Below are 22,269 nucleotides of genomic sequence, written 5' to 3' on the forward strand. Positions count from 1 at the left end.
AAACACCCATGTGCTATGAAGAAACATCCACATACTGTACGTGTGCACAGCTTACAGGAGATTCATACAGCTCTTGCACTGATATGATTAGTGGTTACTAATGAACACAATCAGGTAACCATAAGAAAGTCCTGCTTAACTTCATATATTAACTTCATTTATTGTGTTAACACAATAATAATGCCAATGAGCTGCCCATGGGTCTGCGGAAAATGCAATAAAATTTGAACTTTGCAATTCTGTCGGGTGAAGATAAATGAGGCAATAATGTTATGCGTGTTAGGGCTCATTTGCATTTCTCACCAGAGGAAAGCTCAGATTTAGCAGCAATTGAGGACACAAATCAGCTATTTGCTGGTTGTTAATAGCCTGGCATGAAATAGATATATATAAATAAATAAAAACTATGCCTGAAATGTGCCGTCTTTGGCAAGACCTCATGGAAAGAAAAACGGTTGACTCAGAAAAACTACAGTAAATTGCATATATTTTATACATATAATAGCTAAGAATCTAAATCAGAATTGCATTATTTGAGGTGCTGTAGGGGAAGATGATGTTTGCATTGATGAGATCTAATCTGTCTTGCACAATGGGGCACAAGAGTCAGGAGAGCAATTTCAGTCCTAATATGAGATACTGATACCCCATCAGGAACCGCTCACAATGGCAGGTTTAAAAAACATAAAATAAACCCCGGTAAAACACAGTAAACGGTCACATTACATTAAAAGTTATAAATGTATGTATATACATTATATATGTTTTTAATACTGTAAATTAATATTACAGGAATGTCAGAATCATGGTTGGAATCTAAAATAAAGAAATTACATGACTGTAAATGCCTTTTTTTCTTTACTTTTAAAAACTATTTAAAAACCAAAACACTCCATATATAAATTGTATTAAATGTGTAATTTTTAAATACAAGATATTGACATTCACAAAAAAAAAAGCCTTTGGTTTAATTCAATAAAATAAAATAAAATAATATATAATTAAATATTTTTGATAAATTTATATTTTTAAACATTTCATACTAAAATAATGATATTACTAAAAATGCAATTAAAAACTTGTTTCAAAACACCTACAGCTACTAAAGCTATAGTGAGCATTATAAAACTATTTAAACATTTTATTTTATTTATTTTTGTTTGTTTATTAAATGTGTAATTAAGTATTAGATATTGTTTTCATAAAAGAAAATCATTTGATTAGATTTAACAAAAAACAACATTAAATGTGTATTTATTTATTTTTTTGCTAAATTAATATTACATTTATATTTAAATTGATATTTCTGCTAAATTAATATGTATAGAAAATATATATATATTTAACAAATAAAATATATGGCAATACAACTGCAGGCTTCCAACAGTGCAAACCTAAAGAAAAGCATCTCGAAAAAAAGAAAAGAAAAATGGTATCACTGTAAATTATTTTAAAAAGTGACCATGGTTTGAAATACCAAAACACCATATTTACTACAGTTATAGTTTTTGTAAACCAAAAAAGAAAAAAAGAAAAAGTATAAAATCACATTTAAACTTTATTATTATGATTAAATGTCATTTTAAGATATAAGATGATACATGTTCATAAAAAGCTTTGGGTATTGAGTCAGATATGGAGCGCTGTGTGTGTCTGCAGGTTATTATTGTACCTTATTGGGGTTACTGGCAGTGATAATCCAAACACACTGTGAGTTGCTCTCATACTGGATGGGGAAATTAGGTGATGTAAACGTTCCTGAAGGGCCAAAGAGGTTCATCCCACATGTTTTCACTGCAAAATACAGAAATACAGAGAATAACTCCTTTATAATGAATAAGAACAGGCAAGACAAGCCAGATTTATTTCTGTAGCATTTACATATAGCATTTCTACAACTAAATTCTGGCTGCAGCGTTCTGGATGATCTGCAACTGTCTAATGGTTTTCTTGGGAAGGCCGGTGAGGAGACCACTACAATAGTCCACCCTGCTGGTGATAAAGGCATGAACAAGTTTCTCCAAGTCTTGACTGGAAACAAAACAAAACGCAATTCTTGCAATGTTTTAGATGATAAAATGCTGATTTAGTTACTGCTTTGACATGACTACTGAAACTAAGGTCTGTCTCCAGAATCACACCAAGATTTCTGACTTGATTTTTAGTTGTTGACCCCTAGAGTCAAGGTATGCATTCACCTTGCAAACTTAATCTTGGTTTCCAAATGCAATTACTTCAGTTTTTTCCTTGTTTAACTGGAGAAAGTTCTGGCATATCCAGCTGTTAATTTCATCAGTACATTGGCAGAGGGAGTCAATGGGGCTGTAGTCATTTGGAGATAAGGCTAGGTAAATCTGGGTATTATCAGCATAGCTGTGATAGACAATTTGGTTCTTTCTCATTTTTTGACTTTGTGGGAGTATAATGGGGCTAAACAAGAGCGGTGCGAGAACTGACTCTTGTGGGACTCCGCATGTCATGGACGTCCACTTAGACTTATGCTCTCCTAGACTCACATAATAACCTTTCCCTTCTAAGTATGACCTGAAACATTTGAGTACCATCCCAGAAAGCCCTACCCAGTTTCTCTAGTAGTAGGTTATGATCAACAGTGTCAAATGCAGCACTGATATCTAGTAGCACCATCACTGATATTTTGCCAGAATCAGAATTTAAGAAGATATGATTTATTATCCTAATGAGTGCTGTCTCTGTGCTATGATGCGAGTGGAAACCAGGTTGACCAAATTGTCCAGGTATCCATTTGAGTTTAAGTATTTGTTCAGCTGATTAAAGACTACCTTTTCAATAATCTTGCCTATAAAAGGACGATTTTATATTGGTCTACAATTTCTCAAAATGGTGCTATCAAGATTGTTCTTTCAGAAGGGGTTTAACAATTGCAGTTTTCAGGGAGTTTGGAAAAGTCCCAGAAAGAAGGGAGGCATTCACCACTTCTAAGAGATCTGCTTCTAAACAGTTAAGCACCCTTTTGAAAAAATGAAGGCCATCTTTATAGATGCTATAATGAATTTCAAGTTTCGGCTTCCGCCACATCCTCTCAGCTTTCAGGTCAACTGAAGATCAACAGAGTCTGCAGAAATGCTTGGTGTTGAAGATAAAGCCTTCATAAATAGCACACTAGTGATCTCGTTAATGCATCTCTTTCTGGCAGAGACAGATCTAGATGCAGTGGAAGCAGAGATCAATATATCAAAGAAAATACAGAAGTGATCAGATAGTGGTCAGATAGTGCTGAATCAGATCAAACGTTTTAAAGCAGTTATAATTTCTTATGTAGTTTTTCTTTGTGCATTACCTATGTGAATATTAAAATCCCATGCAATAGCAGAACAGTCAAATTTTGAGGAAATCATAGATACTATTTCTGTGAACTGTATCAAAGGCTGGAGAGTATACTGGAGGCCTGTAAATAATGATAGACAGAATGCGTGGAGCACCTTTCAACACGATGCCTAGATATTCAAAAGACAAGTACTGACCAAATGACACTTGCTTGCCTTGATAAAAGTTTTAAATAGAGCAGCTACACCTCCACCTGTCCTAACAGTCCTGCAGACACTCATGAAAGTAAAGTTAGGAGGGGCGGTTTCATTGAGGATCGTTGAACTGCAGTTTTCATCAAGCCATGTTTTGTTTAGAAACATAAAATCCAGGTTCTTTGTGGTTATTAAGTCACTGATTAGAAATTATTTATTTTTTAGTGAGCATTGCATTTAGTTTATACAGCAATATTATATTTCAAAACTGTTATCAGTATCAAGAACCAATGGTATTCATTTGTAGGATCACAGGACATCAGTAGATCAGATGTCTGGTATAATCCTGCTCAGAGGCAATGGTTGGTTTATTGAAGGCAATAGTCTAACCTTTACAGACGGGTCTATGGTCACTCCAGGCTGCAAACACCTCAGCAACCCTCTGGCACGTAATGCTCTTGGATCCCTGAAGCACATGGTCCCCATCACAGGTGAAATGAACTGTCGCACCGATGCTGCCGTGTTGAAGAGAGAACAAATGTAAGCCAGGAAATCAATGAAGAAATTCTCCTTAAGCGCCATCCATGCATCCAGACAGATTGGGTGCCACAACCTCATGTCAGAGCAAATGTCAGGAAGCAATATATTCAGGGATTTCATTCCTACTGAAATACCTAGGAATAGGGATCATTGAGGAAATCTTCCCATGACTTTTTGTTTCCATAGCTAGTTTTTTCCCCACTTTGCAAAATAGCTTTACGTATTTTATTCCTTTTTTATGTTTTGTTGAATGGTCATTTCTAATGTTATTAGATTGTCACAGTGTCAATATGCATCAATAAAATTAGAGAAATTAAACGCATTAAACACAAACAAAAATGCATAAAATTAAGCTAAAAATATATTTAAGAAAATTTAACATAAAATATCACATCATGAATATTTATGAAAAACTAATATTAAATTAAACATGTGCCAGTATTCAGTAATGCAATATATCAAGGTAATTAATATGCACAATATTGTTATCGTGGGCACTTCTAAATACTGTGAATAATTATATACCGTATTCACATTTGTAATGCATTTTAAGAATACTTTTCCTATCAACTGGTCAAAATGCACAACACCACTGTATGATGCTTAAAAGACCATGTGTGCTCTGATGTAAACAAGCACGCATTAGAAGCACATGGAGGAACACGCGAGACACGCTGAATGAAAGCACATTCACTCTCTGACAGCAGATGGCGCTAAACTGCATAAAATGCAGCTGTTACCCTGGAAACCCCATAAATAATGCAGCTGTCCTACTTTTGAAAACATATTTAAATAGCCACTTATATTTGAGAATTTGCTATGCTGTTCATCACATCGCCAAATACTTAAATATTAGGCATATATCTTACAACCTTTTTTTTTACATTTTAATCTGGTCTACAACATGCCCGTAGATATTGTTTGAAAGTGTTAATTCACACATTACATTAGGGTTTCATTGGTTAACATTAGTTAATTAATTAGTTAACATAAACTGCCAATGAAAAATTCTTATAAACATTCATTAATTTTAGGTATTCCAATATTTAATAACACGTAAAAATCAATATATGTTAATGTTAAAATCGAAAGTTGCAACTGTGTTATTTAATGAACTAACATGAACCAAGACTATTTTTTTAACAAAGGTTAATAACTTCTGTTGCAAATGTAGTTATTGCTCATTGTGAATGTTAATGCATTTACTAATGTTAACTAATGAGATCTTATTGTAAAGTGATACCTATTGGTGTTTTTTTTTTTTTTTTGTGCATGGCCTAATTTATATTCATGAGCTGTACTATTACAACTGCATGACAACTGTTCCCATCATTTTCTTAAAACAAAACTGCATCTACTGTATGTGTCTGGTGTGGAAAGCCTGTCTACCTGTAATCGGTGCCAACGCGCTTGCCGTTCTCCGGTTCCCCGGGGTCCGGGCAGAAGTTGGAGACCTGCTTGACCATCCCTTCATTCACTGTGGGAGGAGAAAGAGCATATGGACACATAAGCCAACACGCAAACCATCAGCCTTCATCACCTGTGATCACGCTCTCCATAACACAGCCTTGGTTATCAGACATCGAGATTCATCCTCAATCAAAAGAGAAGTTGGTGCAATATCTCATCCATAAATAGTTGTTGGCACATGATAATTACCGCAGGAGGCGATGTTATGCGAGTAATTTAAGGGAAGTGTTTAGAATGGGGTGTTTTGCAGCAGCCCGGGGTCCTGAATAAAACCTGATAATTCACTCATAACTCATATTTCTGAATGCGTGATGCAGAAACTGTGAAATAGAAGCTCATAAAAATTCTATCCAGTTGTAATTAAGGGTTTGGAGTGCTATGTTGTCGAGGGTGAAATGGATCAGTCGGCATTTCATTACGATGCTGGTACATGTGGAGCCATAAAAAAAAGGACTTTTACACTTTTGCTGTGTGCACAAATAATTTCCATAGATCGTGATCAGGCTTCTGCCGGAGCGTGTGGCTTGGTTGTGTTACCAGGTTAGGCCGGTGGTTTGGATGGCCAGTAATTAATCTCAGTTGGAGTGAAATCCAACCACCTGTGCACCCTCTGAAGCCCCTCGCTTCATGGATTTGACATGTTCTTCCGAGGAGCTTCTGTGGGTGAGGGACCTCTAAGTCAAGCTAAGCTCAATTAATCAAAATGCAGATTTCTGTTTCATTGGATGCTCTAATTTCCTTTGATCCATTTCCTAAATTGCCAGCGAGAGGATTACAAAAATGTGGCATTGTTTGTGCATTATGAATTACAGGCTTTGAAGGTGTAGATGCGAAATTACCAGCGGAATAACATCTACAGAATATTAAACAATTAACAGGGATGCACATCAGAAAGAAATTAAGCAGTGAAGAGCTTTTATGACATTAGAGCAACAGTATTAACAGGCATAATTATGCATGACATGAAGCAGCACTGGAGAGCAGATCTTAAAGCTGCTTGGTTTTTACGTGACCGAGCCTGCACACACACACACACACACACACGCACAGAAACACGCTCTTCTTCACCCTCAAGTTGTTCCAAAGTTGTATGTCTGACTCTCTTCTGTTAAACAGAGAAGAAAAAAAGAGAAGAATGTTGGCAACCAAACAATTGCTGGTATCTACTGAACTCCATAGCAGTGGGAAAGCATTGTAGAAGGCAATGGCTACCAGCAACTGTTTGGTTACCAACATCCTTCAAAATATCTTATTTTCTGCTCAGCAGAAGAAAGCAAATCTTTTTTTTTAGTTTTGGAACTACTTGAGGGTGAGTAAATAACATTTTTAGCAGAACTATCCCTTTAACAAAATCCGTTTGATATGTATGTGTTCATCCTGTCTGGGGTATATACCGGTGCACACATAAAGCCACTTTTACACTTTTTATATTAGAACACAGACTCATTGGCCTTGAATGGTCAAACACACACTTATGTACCAAAATGCCCATATTTGCGAGTATCCTTCCTCCTTATGTCTTAAGTGAACGTAAACATTTGAGAAAGAAACCGCATGTGTGTCAGTATATTAGATCAGTGCATTCAGTCTTAAAGTAAACTAAGCATTATTATTATTTACTGGTTGCTCATCTTCATTTATCTTGAGAGGGTTTTTTATGTTAGTTAGGATAATTCTAGGATGAATTGATGATGGTCTCAAATTTTGATATCATAAAACCCTTACTTAAAGCAAAAATAACTATATTGTCATATATATTCTTATCATAAAATAAAATAACTCATTTGTGATATAAGTCATATAGCCCACCCCTACATAACACGGTACAGTTTATTTGTAAAAATGCATTCAAAGTACACCTGTCAACTGATTGTGTGTATTTAATTTTACAGAGAGAAAGAAACACACTTACTTATTGAAAATTTACTTGTGTTGTCTTTTCCGGGTAATAATTTCACTCCCCTTGATTTAAAATCTCCAGATCGTTTCACTGCTCAGCAAAAGAAAACAAAGGAAATTAGACAAATTTTCATTCCATGTAGGTGAGATTCAAAAAGCCTTGAGTTATAGTTTATCTAATAAAGTTACTTAATTAAAAAGCAAATAAAAAAACATGTGACAAAATGTTTCCTGTGAGACATGTATTGTCTTTGTGAAAATATAATTTTCTTTTGTCTGTGTGTGTTATTTACTTTCATGATTTGCGTCTATTTTAGTTCTGGAATTCATCTTTTAATTTTGCTTCCAATCAAATTAATTGAAAATAACTTGTGGATCATGCTTTGAGTCAACTTTTAACCGGTCATTTTCTGTTCCTCGTTATAAGAAATCAAGCATTATAATTAGCAGCTGATTAAGATTAACAAAGTGATTAAAGATTTTCTGATAATGAAGCTGCACATAATTACTAGACAGAGTAATAGAGGTCAGGGTCATTATATGACCCAAAATCACAAGAAAAAGAAAATTATATTATGCATGATTTTGCATTGTAAGGTAAAATGAAATTAAGTATTCTAGTGCCGTTCAAGCAGGTGAAAAACTAAGTTAACCTGAAACAATCTGTTAACTGGACTTGAAAGAAAAACTATTTAGAGACTTTTCATACACAAACTAATTAATGACAAACAATTAAGCAAGGAAACAGGAACAAGTGAAATAGGAAACCCAAAGAAAGGTAATAGACGGGCAAAACACATCAAAATAAAAGGCTGACACAAACATTGAATGTTTATTTATTTATTTAATTTCATTTATCTGTTCCTTATTTCGAGGTCAAATATATAGTAGATAGACATGGACATGTATTTGCTAAATTTGTCTCAAGCAATTATCAGAAACTTATGCAATTTATTGTGAATCACACCATATTACAATATATATCAAATGTACCTTGATACTGAACGCTGAATCCTTTATGCCTATGACTGTTGTCTGTGATGAAATGAAGCCGTAGCCAGTTCTTGTTGCTGACTATGGGCACAGGAATATTAATTCCTGATAACCTGTAAAGAAGATGCAGAAACGTCAAACCCATTCGCCTTGTTCTATATACATATACTGTATATATAGCTCCTATTTCAACATGCAAAGACAAAAATCTCCAAAATGGTTTACCAAGCTTGTGATTTAATAAAATATAGCATATCATCAATAAAATGACACCAATTGCATCATACATTTCAACAGAGTTTAAAAATAGAATTAGAAAAGTCTCACTTTTAGGCACGTAAATTAAATTGAGCACTTTTATTCATTCTGCTCAACAGAATTGTGAGAAGCCTTCAAGAAAAATGATAAATGGCTAAAATTTCAATATGCACCTACACATTTCTCAGTAAATACACACAAAATCAAATGATCTGAGCTGCTATCCACATTCATTTTGTAGCGCTTTACTCCCATGTCATCCATTCTATTTCAAGAGACACACTGGAGATTAAGTTAATACTTGCAAAACATATCTGACAAAAAAAAATACACATGCTGAGTGGAACCCCACTACCCAAAAAAAAAAAAACCTGCAAAACCTCTCTCAATGTTTCCCCCGGTAAACAGGTTTCTCCTACACACTCAAAACCATCTCTGGACACAGCTTTAATATCAGTAAAATATACCAATAATATCAGAGGCAAGTAGGTACAGTAGATAGGTACGTAAGTAAGCAAGCAAGCAACCAAGGTCATTAAGTGATAAACACTATACTTTGAATTCAATGTTAGCCACTTTGGATAAGAAGAGCTGGCATATGCATAATATTTCGTCTTCTTCTTTTTATGATATTATTGTAAGGTTCAGTGGCCCTATTTGAAGAAAGCTAAATGAAGGAACTATTGGAAGCTTCACAAGCCATAAAATATGACCTTTATAAATGACTTTGTTTACTAGTCATTGTTTACTGAGATGCAAATGACGTAAAAACAGCCTTCAGCTGTTTGCCACTAACATTAGATTTATTGTTTCTTCCCATCTGCAAGCATCTCAAGGACTCGGCCGTAATTTTAAACTTCATAACAGTTAATCGGCTGTGACAGTGAAAGTCTATAGTAAAAAGAGCAAAACTATTTCAAGGCTAAGCCATTCCAGCCGGCACAGACTGTCCAGAATGACTCCTTGCTTTCGCACTCGGCCTTGCTGTCTGTCAATCACCGTCTGTCATTGGCTGAAATTATTTAAGTGAGATCCGACAGTGGAATCGCTTTTTGAAGAAAAACACAGTTCATAATTGTGTCTCAAACACTTGTCAGTTCTGTAATGTTGAAAAGGGCAAATGAGAGAATTTTATATGTTTGTAAAACGTCAAGGCATCAACCCACGTTAAAGCTTGGATCCGACCCTGATTCTGAGCTGAAAGATGCCTGATTGACTTTGAGTTCCCTGCACACCAGTAAAACATTTTGAGACACTTCAATTTAGACACCAGCGACATCAACAAATGACCCCACATCGTCTGCCGGTTTCACAAACACAACTCTAAAACACACTGCCATGATGCTAAGGTGCCCTAGTTGGTTGCTTTTTTGTTGCTATGTGGTTTCTAAAATCTGAAAGGTTGCTAGGTGGTTAATTACAAGAGCAAATCTTAAAAGTCCATCCCCAAAATAAATGTTATTAAACTGTGGAACAAATTTATGGACACATTGTTTCACTTTCATTTTTATATGCTGAATCACATTAAGTTTTGTGTATCATTAACAGTGCTGATGAAAAAATATTGACAACTTATACAAATTAAAATGTTATTACTCATGCATCTATCGTTCTATCTATCGTTCTATCTGTTGTATGTTCTATTTATTGCTGTTTCTTTCAGTCTTTTTTCTTTCTTTCATTGGTTCTTTCTTTCTAGCCTTCTTTCAATCATTCAGTCATTTCATTGTCTGGCTGCAATCAGACTCCATTCAGTAATCGTGAAGGAGGAGTGAGTCACATCTAGTGACCAGGATATCAGAGAGACTTGGTGGTGGACTCTTTTGACCACTAAATAATCACCCAAATACCCTAGCAACCACAGCAAAGCACCCTAGCAACCGCATAGCAATGCCTTCTCAGTCACCCACAACAACCCAGCACTGAAATCATACAAATCCAGTTTGTTAGTCTCGCTATATCTTCACCTCTTTATTTCTCTCTCTCTCAAGCAGGCAGGAGGAGTAAGAGAGGAGGTGTCTCCATTTCCTGCATTTGTGTTTTGATTTATTTGTGTCTTTTCAATTGCTCTTTATTTTTTTGTAAGTGTTTGTGCAGCGGGTCAATAGACAATAGCTGGATCTGCAGTCAAATGCACTCACGCTTTATTAATAGAGAAATGCACATCATGTTCTCCATAATAATAATGTTATCTGGCCTTTGCCGGTGGTTACACTGTTGTTGGTTCCAACTCCCAGGTGCTTGTGCAGCTCACCTTTAGGGCAGAAATGTTGCGATACATCTGTTATTTCAGGCCACACAAGCCAAATAGCTTATCTCAGGGAGTACAGGCTCTATAGCATCTGTCCAAATATTCATTCAGCATTGTTGGCAGTTCAAAGTCAAGCATCTCTATTAATATCAGTCACACGTAGAGTTAGGGATTAAAACAAACTTCCATAAATATTACACTTTGGCATGTAACTTATCCTGCACTGACTGTGTTACAGACATGAATGACACATCAAGGTGCGCTAGTGCTTTTCTAAGTGTTCGGACTCAAGTTTGTCACTTTAAAATTTCTTTACTCTTTCACTTAATCACTTATTTTAAAGGATTTCCAGAAAGACAGACAGAACGATAGATAGAACGATAGATAGATAGATAGACAGAACGATAGATAGACAGAACGATAGATAGATAGACAGACAGACAGACAGACAGATAAATAGACAGATAGACAGATAGACAGATAGATAGACAGATAGACAGATAGACAGATAGATAGATAGACAGAACGACAGACAGAACGACAGACAGACAGACAGACAGATAGATAGATAGATAGATAGATAGATAGATAGATAGATAGATAGATAGATAGAACGACAGACAGACAGACAGAGAGAGAGATAGATAGATAGAACGATAGATAGATAGATAGAACGATAGATAGATAGATAGATAGATAGATAGATAGATAGATAGATAGATAGATAGATAGATAGATAGATAGATAGATAGATAGATAGATAGATAGAACGACAGACAGATAGACAGACAGAGAGATAGACAGACAGACAGACAGACAGACAGACAGACAGACAGATAGATAGATAGATAGATAGATAGATAGATAGATAGATAGATAGATAGATAGATAGATAGATAGATAGATAGATAGATAGAACGACAGACAGACAGATAGACAGACAGAGAGATAGACAGACAGAGAGATAGACAGACAGACAGACAGACAGACAGACAGACAGACAGATAGACAGATAGATAGATAGATAGATAGATAGATAGATAGATAGATAGATAGATAGATAGATAGATAGATAGATAGATAGATAGATAGAACGACAGACAGACAGACAGACAGAGAGAGAGATAGATAGATAGAACGATAGATAGATAGATAGATAGATAGATAGATAGATAGATAGATAGATAGATAGATAGATAGATAGATAGATAGATAGATAGATAGACAGACAGATAGACAGACAGAGAGATAGACAGACAGACAGACAGACAGACAGACAGACAGACAGACAGACAGATAGATAGATAGATAGATAGATAGATAGATAGATAGATAGATAGATAGATAGATAGATAGATAGATAGATAGATAGATAGATAGATAGATAGATAGAACGACAGACAGACAGATAGACAGACAGAGAGATAGACAGACAGACAGACAGACAGACAGATAGACAGATAGATAGATAGATAGATAGATAGATAGATAGATAGATAGATAGATAGATAGATAGATAGACAGAACGACAGAACGACAGACAGACAGACAGACAGATAGAGAGATAGATAGATAGATAGATAGATAGATAGATAGATAGATAGATAGATAGATAGATAGATAGATAGATAGATAGATAGATAGATAGATAGATAGATAGATAGATAGATAGATAGGTATCCTTAAATAACCTTAAATAACAGAAATAACAGATTCTGGACTGAGGATATAAAGATAGTATTATCACAAAAGAACCATTGCAAAATTAGGATGACAGTCCATGCAGCTGTCTGCTTTTAACCTTCTCCCACCATGCACCATAATCTGCCTGAGTGTGAGTGAGTGTGTGTGAGTGTGTGGTGTTTATTCCTTTATTTCCAGGCAGTGTGGTGCAAGGAAGTGGGACAAATCTTGTATGCAGCGGGCAGCCACAGTCACAGCGAGTGTGTAAAATCTCTGAGGAGTGAATGGATACAAAAGACGTCTCTCTGAGCGGCCTGTGTGGGGAAAAGAGGAAAACTGCTTCGTTTAAATGATGCAAAACCCTAACAAGAACATGCTATTTATCTTCATCTAAGAATAAAACATTTTCATCATCACAATACGGAGAAACGCAGACACATCTAGTTCATATTCCCAAAATATACTCCAGTGGTTTAAATATTGTCTGATCTGAGCTCAGAATCGGAGTACAAACACAATAGTGACCCAGAAACGGTCACGTTATGCTTGCAAAACATGACCCCAGGTGTCTCATTTAAGTCCTATAGCATGTTCCATTTCAGACAAAAACAAAATGCAATATATTTTTCTAAACAAAGAACGCTCTTTCTTTTGGAGAGCAAGAGGAATGGCTTTTGTATGCCCCTTTTCTATGAGTGATTTGTAACTTACAGGATTGTTTTTTTTTTTTTGCCCTTTCCAACATACTCAGAAAGTATGGTAGAATTACTTAAAGGTCATTCCAACAAAAATATTGATTTGTTTGTTTGGCTTGAACAATATTAGAGGGGAGGAGTTCATTCTGCTCGAACAAAACTTGGCTTCATTTGTCATGTTGCTTATAGAAATGACTTAAGTGAATCAATGAAGCAGCCGACAAGCAAGGTCATCACCACCACGGCAGGAGACTGCTCACACAATCATGTTCCCTGCACTCTTAACATAACTCACAGTGTCTGATTGTCATTTCAGCAGCAGCGGTTTAGTTTAACGCTGAGCACTCGTTCAGTGTGCTGTTTTCCTGTGCCAAGACTGAAATCTTTCCATCTGCAGAGTCATGCAGGCTGCATTGAATCAAGTTAAAGGCATGTAATCTTATAAGCTCACAAAGTCATTTCAGAGGTTTGATGGAAGTTTTGGCACCTTCAGAGTAATTTGAAAGAGTAGGCAATCTAACACAAAAATCGCACATTTCTAGCCCAACAATTGTCATACTGAAAAAAATTTCCACAATTAGAAATTAAAATGTTGAATCCTATGAATGCATAAAGGAAAAAACACAAAGGGATGAAGGTACAGTAATTATGAGGTAAAAATGTATATGAAATATTGATTTGAGTTTAAATCAGTGGATCTCAACAGGTGGGTTATAGCAGACAGCAGGGGAAAAAAACTGATAAACGCAAATAATACATTGCAACTAAGCATATACATGTAGGATAACACAATAGGCAGGCTTTTAAAAAGGAAAACAAAACACTTCCCACATCTATTGTTGGCAATGTCAAAGACTGTGCATCCCATCAAACTGGCTATTTAGCAAAATCACCTGTAACTTTGTAGATGTAAATCAAATTATGCCAGTGGCAATAAGCACAAATCGTGTGATATGCCCTCATCCTCAAAAACAATTTATAAAACTGTGAAAAAATCAAATAAAAAAATCAATGAGGATGATAAACATGGTTTGTACATACTGTACTGTGTTTTTACGGAGCCCCGCACATGACATGCAAGAAAAAATAAATAAATTGTGCGAACAATTTACTAATACTTTCCCTCAATGTACTAAAACGTGTACGATTACTATTGAGTTCCCTCGATTTACTATTGCGTAATTCATTAGTAAATAGTGCTCACTATTTATAAATCGAGTGAACGAGATAGTAATTCAAGGAACGCAATAGTAATCGTGTGCACGTTTGAGTACATTGAGGGAACGGATTAGTAAATTATGCACACGATTTAGCCTAATATTGTTTCCTGCATGGCATGTGCAGGACTCCGTAGTGTTTTGCACAATGAAGTAAATCATTTACACACACACACACACAAACATAGTTATTTTCTCACTGTGTGTGTGTGTGTGTGTGTGTGTGTGTGTGTGTGTGTGTGTGTGTGTGTGTGTGTGTGTGCGTGTGTGGATGAGACACAGATATGAAGGAAACTACTTGGGATGATTATACAAGTTTAATGCTTTTTAAATAAAAAGAAAATTTCTGAAGGTTTTATGGAGGTACAGTTAAGGCATTTTTAAGACCAAGTATAGAAAATTACAGAACACAATACGTCAATGTGGATATGTGTAGGACACAAAATGAGTTTACAGTTTGAAACACTTTAAAGTTTGAAAATACAACTTCGAACAAGCAAAAACTCAATCAATTTTGTTCCGTTTTTTTCCAAGACATTTTACATTTGCATCTCAAGTAAATGTATCTTGTTTTAAGGATGTTTAGATATTTGTACTAGAAAACAAGTCAAAAATACTGAGCAAGATCTACATTGCAATGCAGCATTTAATGCCACGACTTGATGAATTTAAGACTTTCTTCCATAATGCAAGACCAGTTTAACCTGTTAACTGTCACTCATGTTATTGAAGATAGACTTGAATGTGCATGATACAAACCTAAAAAATTTTAATTCATGTCTGAAAACATTTTGTAACATGATTTTGATGTACCATTTACATGGTAATGCAATGTCTGATTTTAAAATGGGTTTTGAAGGATGAATTTTGAGATTTTATGTTTTCAAGTGATATATAACCTCTGATGATTTCTAAAATGTGATAGAGAAAAAGGCAACGAGGAATTTTTAAACAAAGGTCAAAGCTCCTTTTGTAATGTAGATTTCTGAGGGTGCACTCTTGTCATAAATTCATTTATTACTTTTCCTACATAATTTCTAACAAAAAATATTGGTTAAATATATATTTGGGAGTCTTAGACCTTTCCAACGATATATAGTTTGTCAAGATTAGATTAGATTTGATTGTAATATAGTATAGTTAACGTAGGTGTCCCGTATACGGGACGGGGTGACATTTAACAGGTTAAATCCTCCAGGAATCCTGCAACAATAACTGACCACTGAATGCAGATTAAGAATTCCAGTGAGATGCAGCTTAATCCAGTATCACACTCACCATATCGTTGGGGGATCGGATCCCTCAACTTCTAAAGAGTCGAGTTTGCTGTCCATCTGGAATTCAGTGAAGACTAGTGAGATGGTGTCTCCTGGATCAGCCAGAATAGTCCACGTGCACTCGCCACTGCTCTGATAGTCCTTCTGAAAGTCTGGACTGGAGATGGTGCCACTGGACCCACGGAAGGTCCCACCACATGTGTCCTCAGCTGTTGACCAAACCAACACACAATATATTAACAAATATAATTTTACAGAGAAAGAGTGAAAAGTAAAATGTTTGTGAATTGAAAACATTTGTTTGTTTTTTCATGCTAATTGCTGGTTGTGTTCTAATGAACAAAATGATTATTTTAATGAGTATTATATGGGTTTTGTAAGCAATTAGTTTTTCTCCAAAACAAAAATGTAATCAACACTTAATTATGCAGCCCAAGACTGGCTTGAAAACAGAGACAGTGTAAGATAATTAATCCAATTAGCTTCATATGCAGAATAAGAGGAAAGCGTCTCAACAAAACACTCCAAAATGCAATCACTATACCTAATGAAGAGTATTTTATATTTAAAATAAACATACGCAGGACATCAGCTAATGTTACATATTGCACACGCATTTGGTGTACAACTAATGCATTTGAATAGTTTAACGAAATAATTTCATTATTTATTATTCACCTCATGTCATTCCAAACCCATATGTATATTTCATACAACACAAAAGAAGGATTTTCTGAAGCTCTTTTACATGGAACAATCACTCATAGTGAGCTGTCAAGCTGCTCAAAAGGGCAATATTGCAAGAATTGCAAGCACTGCAAGTCCATAGCACAGATTTGACATGCTTTGCATGAAGAACAGACTTATTCATTTATTTACCCTGATGTGGATCTAAACCTGTATAACTTCTGGTGAACAAAGTATAAAATACTGAAACATGTCTTTGTCCATGCAATGAGGTCCAATGTTGTTTTGATGAGTTGAAACACCGACACAGTTGAAACATTGTTCGAAATAACTTATTCTGTGTCATGCAGTAAGAATAAAGTCAAAATGGTCTGGAATGACATGAAGCTGATTAAATAATGAAAAAATAATAATTTGTAGGTGAACTATCACTTTAAATGATTCCCTGTGCCAAAGCTCTGCAACTGATGGAAACTTCTTCCTGCCATGGGATAAAAAAAGAAAGAATAAAGGTAATTGTGATTTTATTTTTATTTACATAGTTTTGACAGTTCTGAGAAAGTAAGCTCAGAATTGCAAGATATCAACACCAATTCTAAGTCAAAATTGAGAGATAAAAAGTCACACTTACCTTTTTTATGAAAAAAAAAAGTTTATATCTCGCAATTCTGAATTTTAGCTGATAAAACTGATAAGTAGAGTTCAAAGGGCCAAGAAAATCACATTTATTAAGTTACCCGATTTGTAAATGACATTATGCATATTTAATTATTTAAATGTAATTTTAAATGCACGTGTAGCAGTGCACATCTCGTTCATTACGAACCCAGCAGATGGCAGGTGCATTTGCGTGTTCAGATGGTTCAAAGCAGCGTTACATCTATTACTAAAATTTCTGAAAGCTTCAGCTTCATATCTATTAATGTGTGCTGACAGTCCATGTTCCCTAAGCTGCAAATTGCCTTATATGTCGGCATTTCTGCCCTAAAAAGCTATTTTAGGCAAACTCATGCTTTATCACAGGACTCTCTCGACAGCTCATGCAAGGAGAAAATAACGAATGAGCTTCAACCACACGAGGGTCCAGATCTGCGCCGCACAGCTGCTTAAAATGCAGGTAATGCAACATGTTTGCAAAGCAGAGGTTAGTCACACGTAAACAATTTTTTTTGACTAAACAGCAAAAAGTCCCATCCACACAGCAGCTTATTTTAGTTAAGAATAATCCATTTTGACAGGAAGAGACTCTACATGCCATTTAGAAATAATTGATCTGAAATACATTATGCCACAAGAACCAAATGTAGTAAATAAAAGCATTTTAATGAAAACAATTAAACTTTAGTATGAAAAAATATTCAAATGTATACAATGGGGCCATTTTATTGCATTATTGTATACATTTTCTAATAATTACATTTACATTTAGTCATTTAGCAGACGCTTTTATCCAAAGCAACAACAAAAAGAGCAATGATATATAAGTGCTATAACAAGTCTTAGTTAGCTTAAACAGTACACATAGCGAGGGCTTTTAAATAATATAATAAATAAAAAGAAAACAGATAGAACAGAAAAAGAATACAGCAAGTTAGTGATAGAGGTCTCTTTTTTTTGCCTTTTTTTATTTTGTTAATTGTAATTGAAATGGACAAGTTCAATAATAATTTTAGCATCAAAAGCTTCAAGTTTAAACCTAGTGCCATGTAAACACAACTTTGTCTCCAGGCAGACATGACTTTTTAACCTCGTTTCATAAAGCTAGCCGATCAGGTCAAGAAAGTAGAGTTTGCCAGATCAAGAAAGTCCTTTTACGGTTTTGTCTGCAGTATGGATTAGTTTGGAGCGAGCGAGTGGGTTAGCAGTCTATGGGCAGTCTAGAGGTGTGCCGTCTGAGACTGAGACTATACAGAAGAGGCGGTGAGTTGAAGGCACATGGATCTGATGAAGGCTGATGCGATGGGTACATGAAAGGTACTGGATAATAGATCGGTACATGCCTTATCCGCTCTCATTAAAGCAGAACTCAGAAGAAGAAACATCCCAATATGAGGGATTAATGTTGCTTTTCAAGATTTAATTTGGATCCTCATTATCTTTTAGGATGAACTGTCAGGTTTTATTTTTTTTAAGTTCAGCACTCCTCGAGTGTTAGAGAATCAACTCAAACTCTGTTGAATATGTACACATTATCACTTATATTAGAGCTGTCTGACTTTACAGCAGCTCCACAAAGTATTTTCACACTGAAACTATAGTGAAGTGTGTCATTTTACACTTGTGTGTGACTTTTTATATCCACTTAAAAAAGCACTTCCAAGACAGCTGTTTAAAGGTCACTGTGGAACAAGTAGTTCTGTGAGAGATCCAGCATAATTTGTTGTTTGCATCTAATTAAATGCCATTCAGACATTTAAGTGCGACTTAATGTGCAAATACTTTTTGGGGCCACACATCAACTTAGATTATGAATATGCATAAAAAACTAAACTGAAGACAGATGTATTAGCATTACAAGCCTGTAGCATTTCTAGGCATAATTAATATTAAAAGAAACACAGCTTCAAGTCAATATAAAAATAAAAAATAAAACTCATTTCCGGTCTTGGAGAAAATTGAATATATACACTGTATAAACACACATTAAAAAAATCTAAATGTAAATACTTTAAAAACTTGCTCTGGTCATATGCAAAATTGAATGCGGTACATTTAAAAAAATTACAAAAATAAAAATAAAAATATATAAAATATATAAAAAAGCACGTGCTCTGGTCTTATGAAATATTTAATATGCTATATATTCTAATAAATAAAATCATAATAATGACAATAACAATAACTATATATATATATATATATATATATATATATATATATATATATATATATATATACACACACACACACACACACACACACACACACACATATACACATATATATATATATATGATATAAAAATCAAATGTGAAAAAAAAAATTATCAAGCCCATCACTACATTTTTTCTTAAGAATTGTCTTGTTTCAGTCTCTAGTCTGTCACATTATGGAGGAAATTGTGGGTTTTAAGTGGTGCTTCATGTTAACTCTCAACAAAGCATGTCTTGACAGACAGTCACTGTTTAAATTTCTGTTAGATAGATAGATTTCTTCCCAAATCTTAATTATGCGAACCTCATCCATGCTGATTCCAGCGTTAGGTAACCATAATGATTATTAGATGCATGCAGAGTATATATACACAGGCCTAAATGCAAGAACAATGTGTTATGATTGCATCCCAGGTGTGGAGCCGCATGTGCTCACACTACAGCTGAATCACACACCTGTGACACACTTATAGAGCACATAAAGAAATCAATAATTGCAATATATGAGATTCCTAGCCAGAGGGTAGTTTATCTTCCCCTAGAAAGGCACACTTATGCAACCAAACTGCATTTCACATAATTCCCTGTGGCTACACAAGAACGAGAACTATAGATATAGCTAATGACCCTGATTTTGTTTCATTAGCACTGAAAAGTTTCCTGCTGAAGTAAAAAAAGAGAGAGAATCAATTCTGAAATTGCTCGATAAATATACATTTATGGCCTTTAGTCAAGACTACATACTGATTGTGCCTTTTCCATATTTCTCAAAACACCCTCCACCATTGCTTTAATTGTAGGGATGCACTCATGTCACTTATCAACAGCAAAATTAACTCAATTAGATTTTTGTTTTCTCCTAGAAGCTACTCAAGCTGCTAAACAGTGAAATACTGAACACTGATGATGCACAATGCACAACTCGAAAAGCTAATCTTTTTAACAATACTTTTAAAAAACGATGCGAGAGACAAGATTATAAATGCAACATCAAATGAGTTACTGCATGCTTACACTAAACGTGTTTCTGACTACTGTGATTATTTATTTTTATTTTTTTACTGTAATTTCTTCAATCACTGGTTCCTTGTCATCATGTCCATTTAAGAGACAAAAGTACACTGATTGAAAACCTAACGTTCAAAAAAAGAAAAAAGAAACACCAAATAATTTTCCAACACAAATAGAGTTCATGCTACTTTTGTAAATCAAAATGAAGCACATCATACAGGTGGGGACCAAAATGGAGTGTTTAAAGCCTCTTGTACAAATATGGATTCAAGCTTGATTGTACTGTGTGATATTTTACAGCATGGTTGTGCATAAGTGTTGGTCCATTTTGAGCCAAAATTGGCACACAACTCTGATTTACACTCTTATTGCTAAAACATTAAAATGAACACCAAAACAATTTCTGTGTGTGTGCATTTAATTACATTTACAAAAGTGATTTTATATACACACAAAACATTAATGCAAATAAAATGTCTAATATTTCAAATAACTTTTAGTAGGCATATTCTGTAAATGATGGTGAAAATGTATGAGAGACATTAAATTTTGCTCAGGAAAGATTTTTTCTTAAACGGAAAACACATTCTAATGTAGCGAGAGAAAAAATGTAAAGCTGCATTGCATTTGATTGTTTTGCTGCTTGAAAATGCTTTATATACAGGTGCATCTCAATAAATTAGAATGTTGTAGAAAAGTTCTTTCATTTCAGTAATTCAACTCAAAGTGTGAAACTCATGTATTACATAAATTCAATGCACACAGACTGAAGTAGATTAAGTCTTTGGTTCTTTTATTTGTGATGATTTTGGCTCACCATTTAAAAAAATTAGAATACGGTGAAATGCCAATCAGCTAATCAACTCAAAACACCTGCAAAGGTTTCCTGAGCCTATTTTGGAGCACTTCATGCTTCCTTCTGCTGATCAGCTTTTTGAAGATGCTGATTTCATTTTCCAGCAGGATTTGGTACTGTCCACACTGTCAAAACCACCATAAGTTGGTTAAATGACCATGGTGTTGGTGTGCTTGACTGGCCAGCAAACTCACCAGACCTGAACCCCAGAGAGAATCTATGGGCTATTGTCAAGAGGAAGATGAGAAAAAAAGAGACCAAACAATGCAGATGAGCCGAAGGCCACTGTCAAAGAAACCTGGGCTTCCATACAACCTCAGCAGTGTCACAAACTGATCACCTCCATCCCACACTGAATTGAGGCAGTAATTAAAGCAAAAGGAGCCCCTACCAAGTATTGACTACATGTACAGTAAATGAGCATACTTTCCAGAAGGCCAACAATCCACTAAAAATGTTTTTTACTGGTCTTATGAAGTATTCTAGTTTATTGAGATGCACCTGTATATGATGCCTTACATTATCAATCCTACATATTGTTATATATTTTATTAAATTATATATTCATTATGTTTGGGTTTTTATAACATTATACAATTACATTTTATGGTCAGATTTAAAAGCAAAAATATCTTAAATAAGCACCACTACTAGATTCGTAAAATAAATGTTTTTACATTAACTTTGTTGCAGGCTTTGGGACTGGCAGCTTGTGGGTCCTGAATTCAGGAGCCTCTGAAATGATCATGTTTTTTCCACTATTGTCACGGTTGGTATGTACATTACGACTATACATTACATTTTTATGCTGGATTTCAACATTCATGGTTGGGATACTGCTCAGAGACAAACAGCTACTCTATGAAAATGGGTTTGATGTACTCAGTTTTGGAGCTGGCTGCTAAATGAGCAAGAAGGTAAGCAGAGATAAGATAAGCTTGCTTGGCCATGCAAGACACTGAACTGTCTCAACATGTTCTGCAGGGGTTTAAGATATCAGAAGGAGCACCCCATTCAGAGCTCCTCCTGCAGAAATTCTCCTCACAGAACTGCTATGGA

General features: G+C 35.0%; 1 protein-coding gene across 3 annotated transcripts in view; it reads right to left on the reverse strand.

The window, feature by feature from the left end:
* Positions 1-22,269, reverse strand: part of LOC113059293 (CUB and sushi domain-containing protein 3-like) — a 215,314-nt gene that overhangs the window by 148,579 nt on the left and 44,466 nt on the right. For all 3 annotated transcript variants that reach the window (XM_026227680.1, XM_026227681.1, XM_026227679.1), the window contains exons 5-10: positions 15,785-15,992; positions 8,403-8,515; positions 7,423-7,500; positions 5,430-5,517; positions 3,891-4,015; positions 1,673-1,794 (exon numbers count right to left, since the gene is read on the reverse strand). In XM_026227680.1, the coding sequence (XP_026083465.1) occupies positions 1,673-1,794; positions 3,891-4,015; positions 5,430-5,517; positions 7,423-7,500; positions 8,403-8,515; positions 15,785-15,992 (734 nt within the window). The remainder of the gene's footprint in view (positions 1-1,672; positions 1,795-3,890; positions 4,016-5,429; positions 5,518-7,422; positions 7,501-8,402; positions 8,516-15,784; positions 15,993-22,269) is intronic.

The sequence above is a fragment of the Carassius auratus genome, chromosome 41 (assembly GCF_003368295.1).
Source record: "Carassius auratus strain Wakin chromosome 41, ASM336829v1, whole genome shotgun sequence".
Lineage (NCBI taxonomy): Eukaryota > Metazoa > Chordata > Actinopteri > Cypriniformes > Cyprinidae > Carassius > Carassius auratus.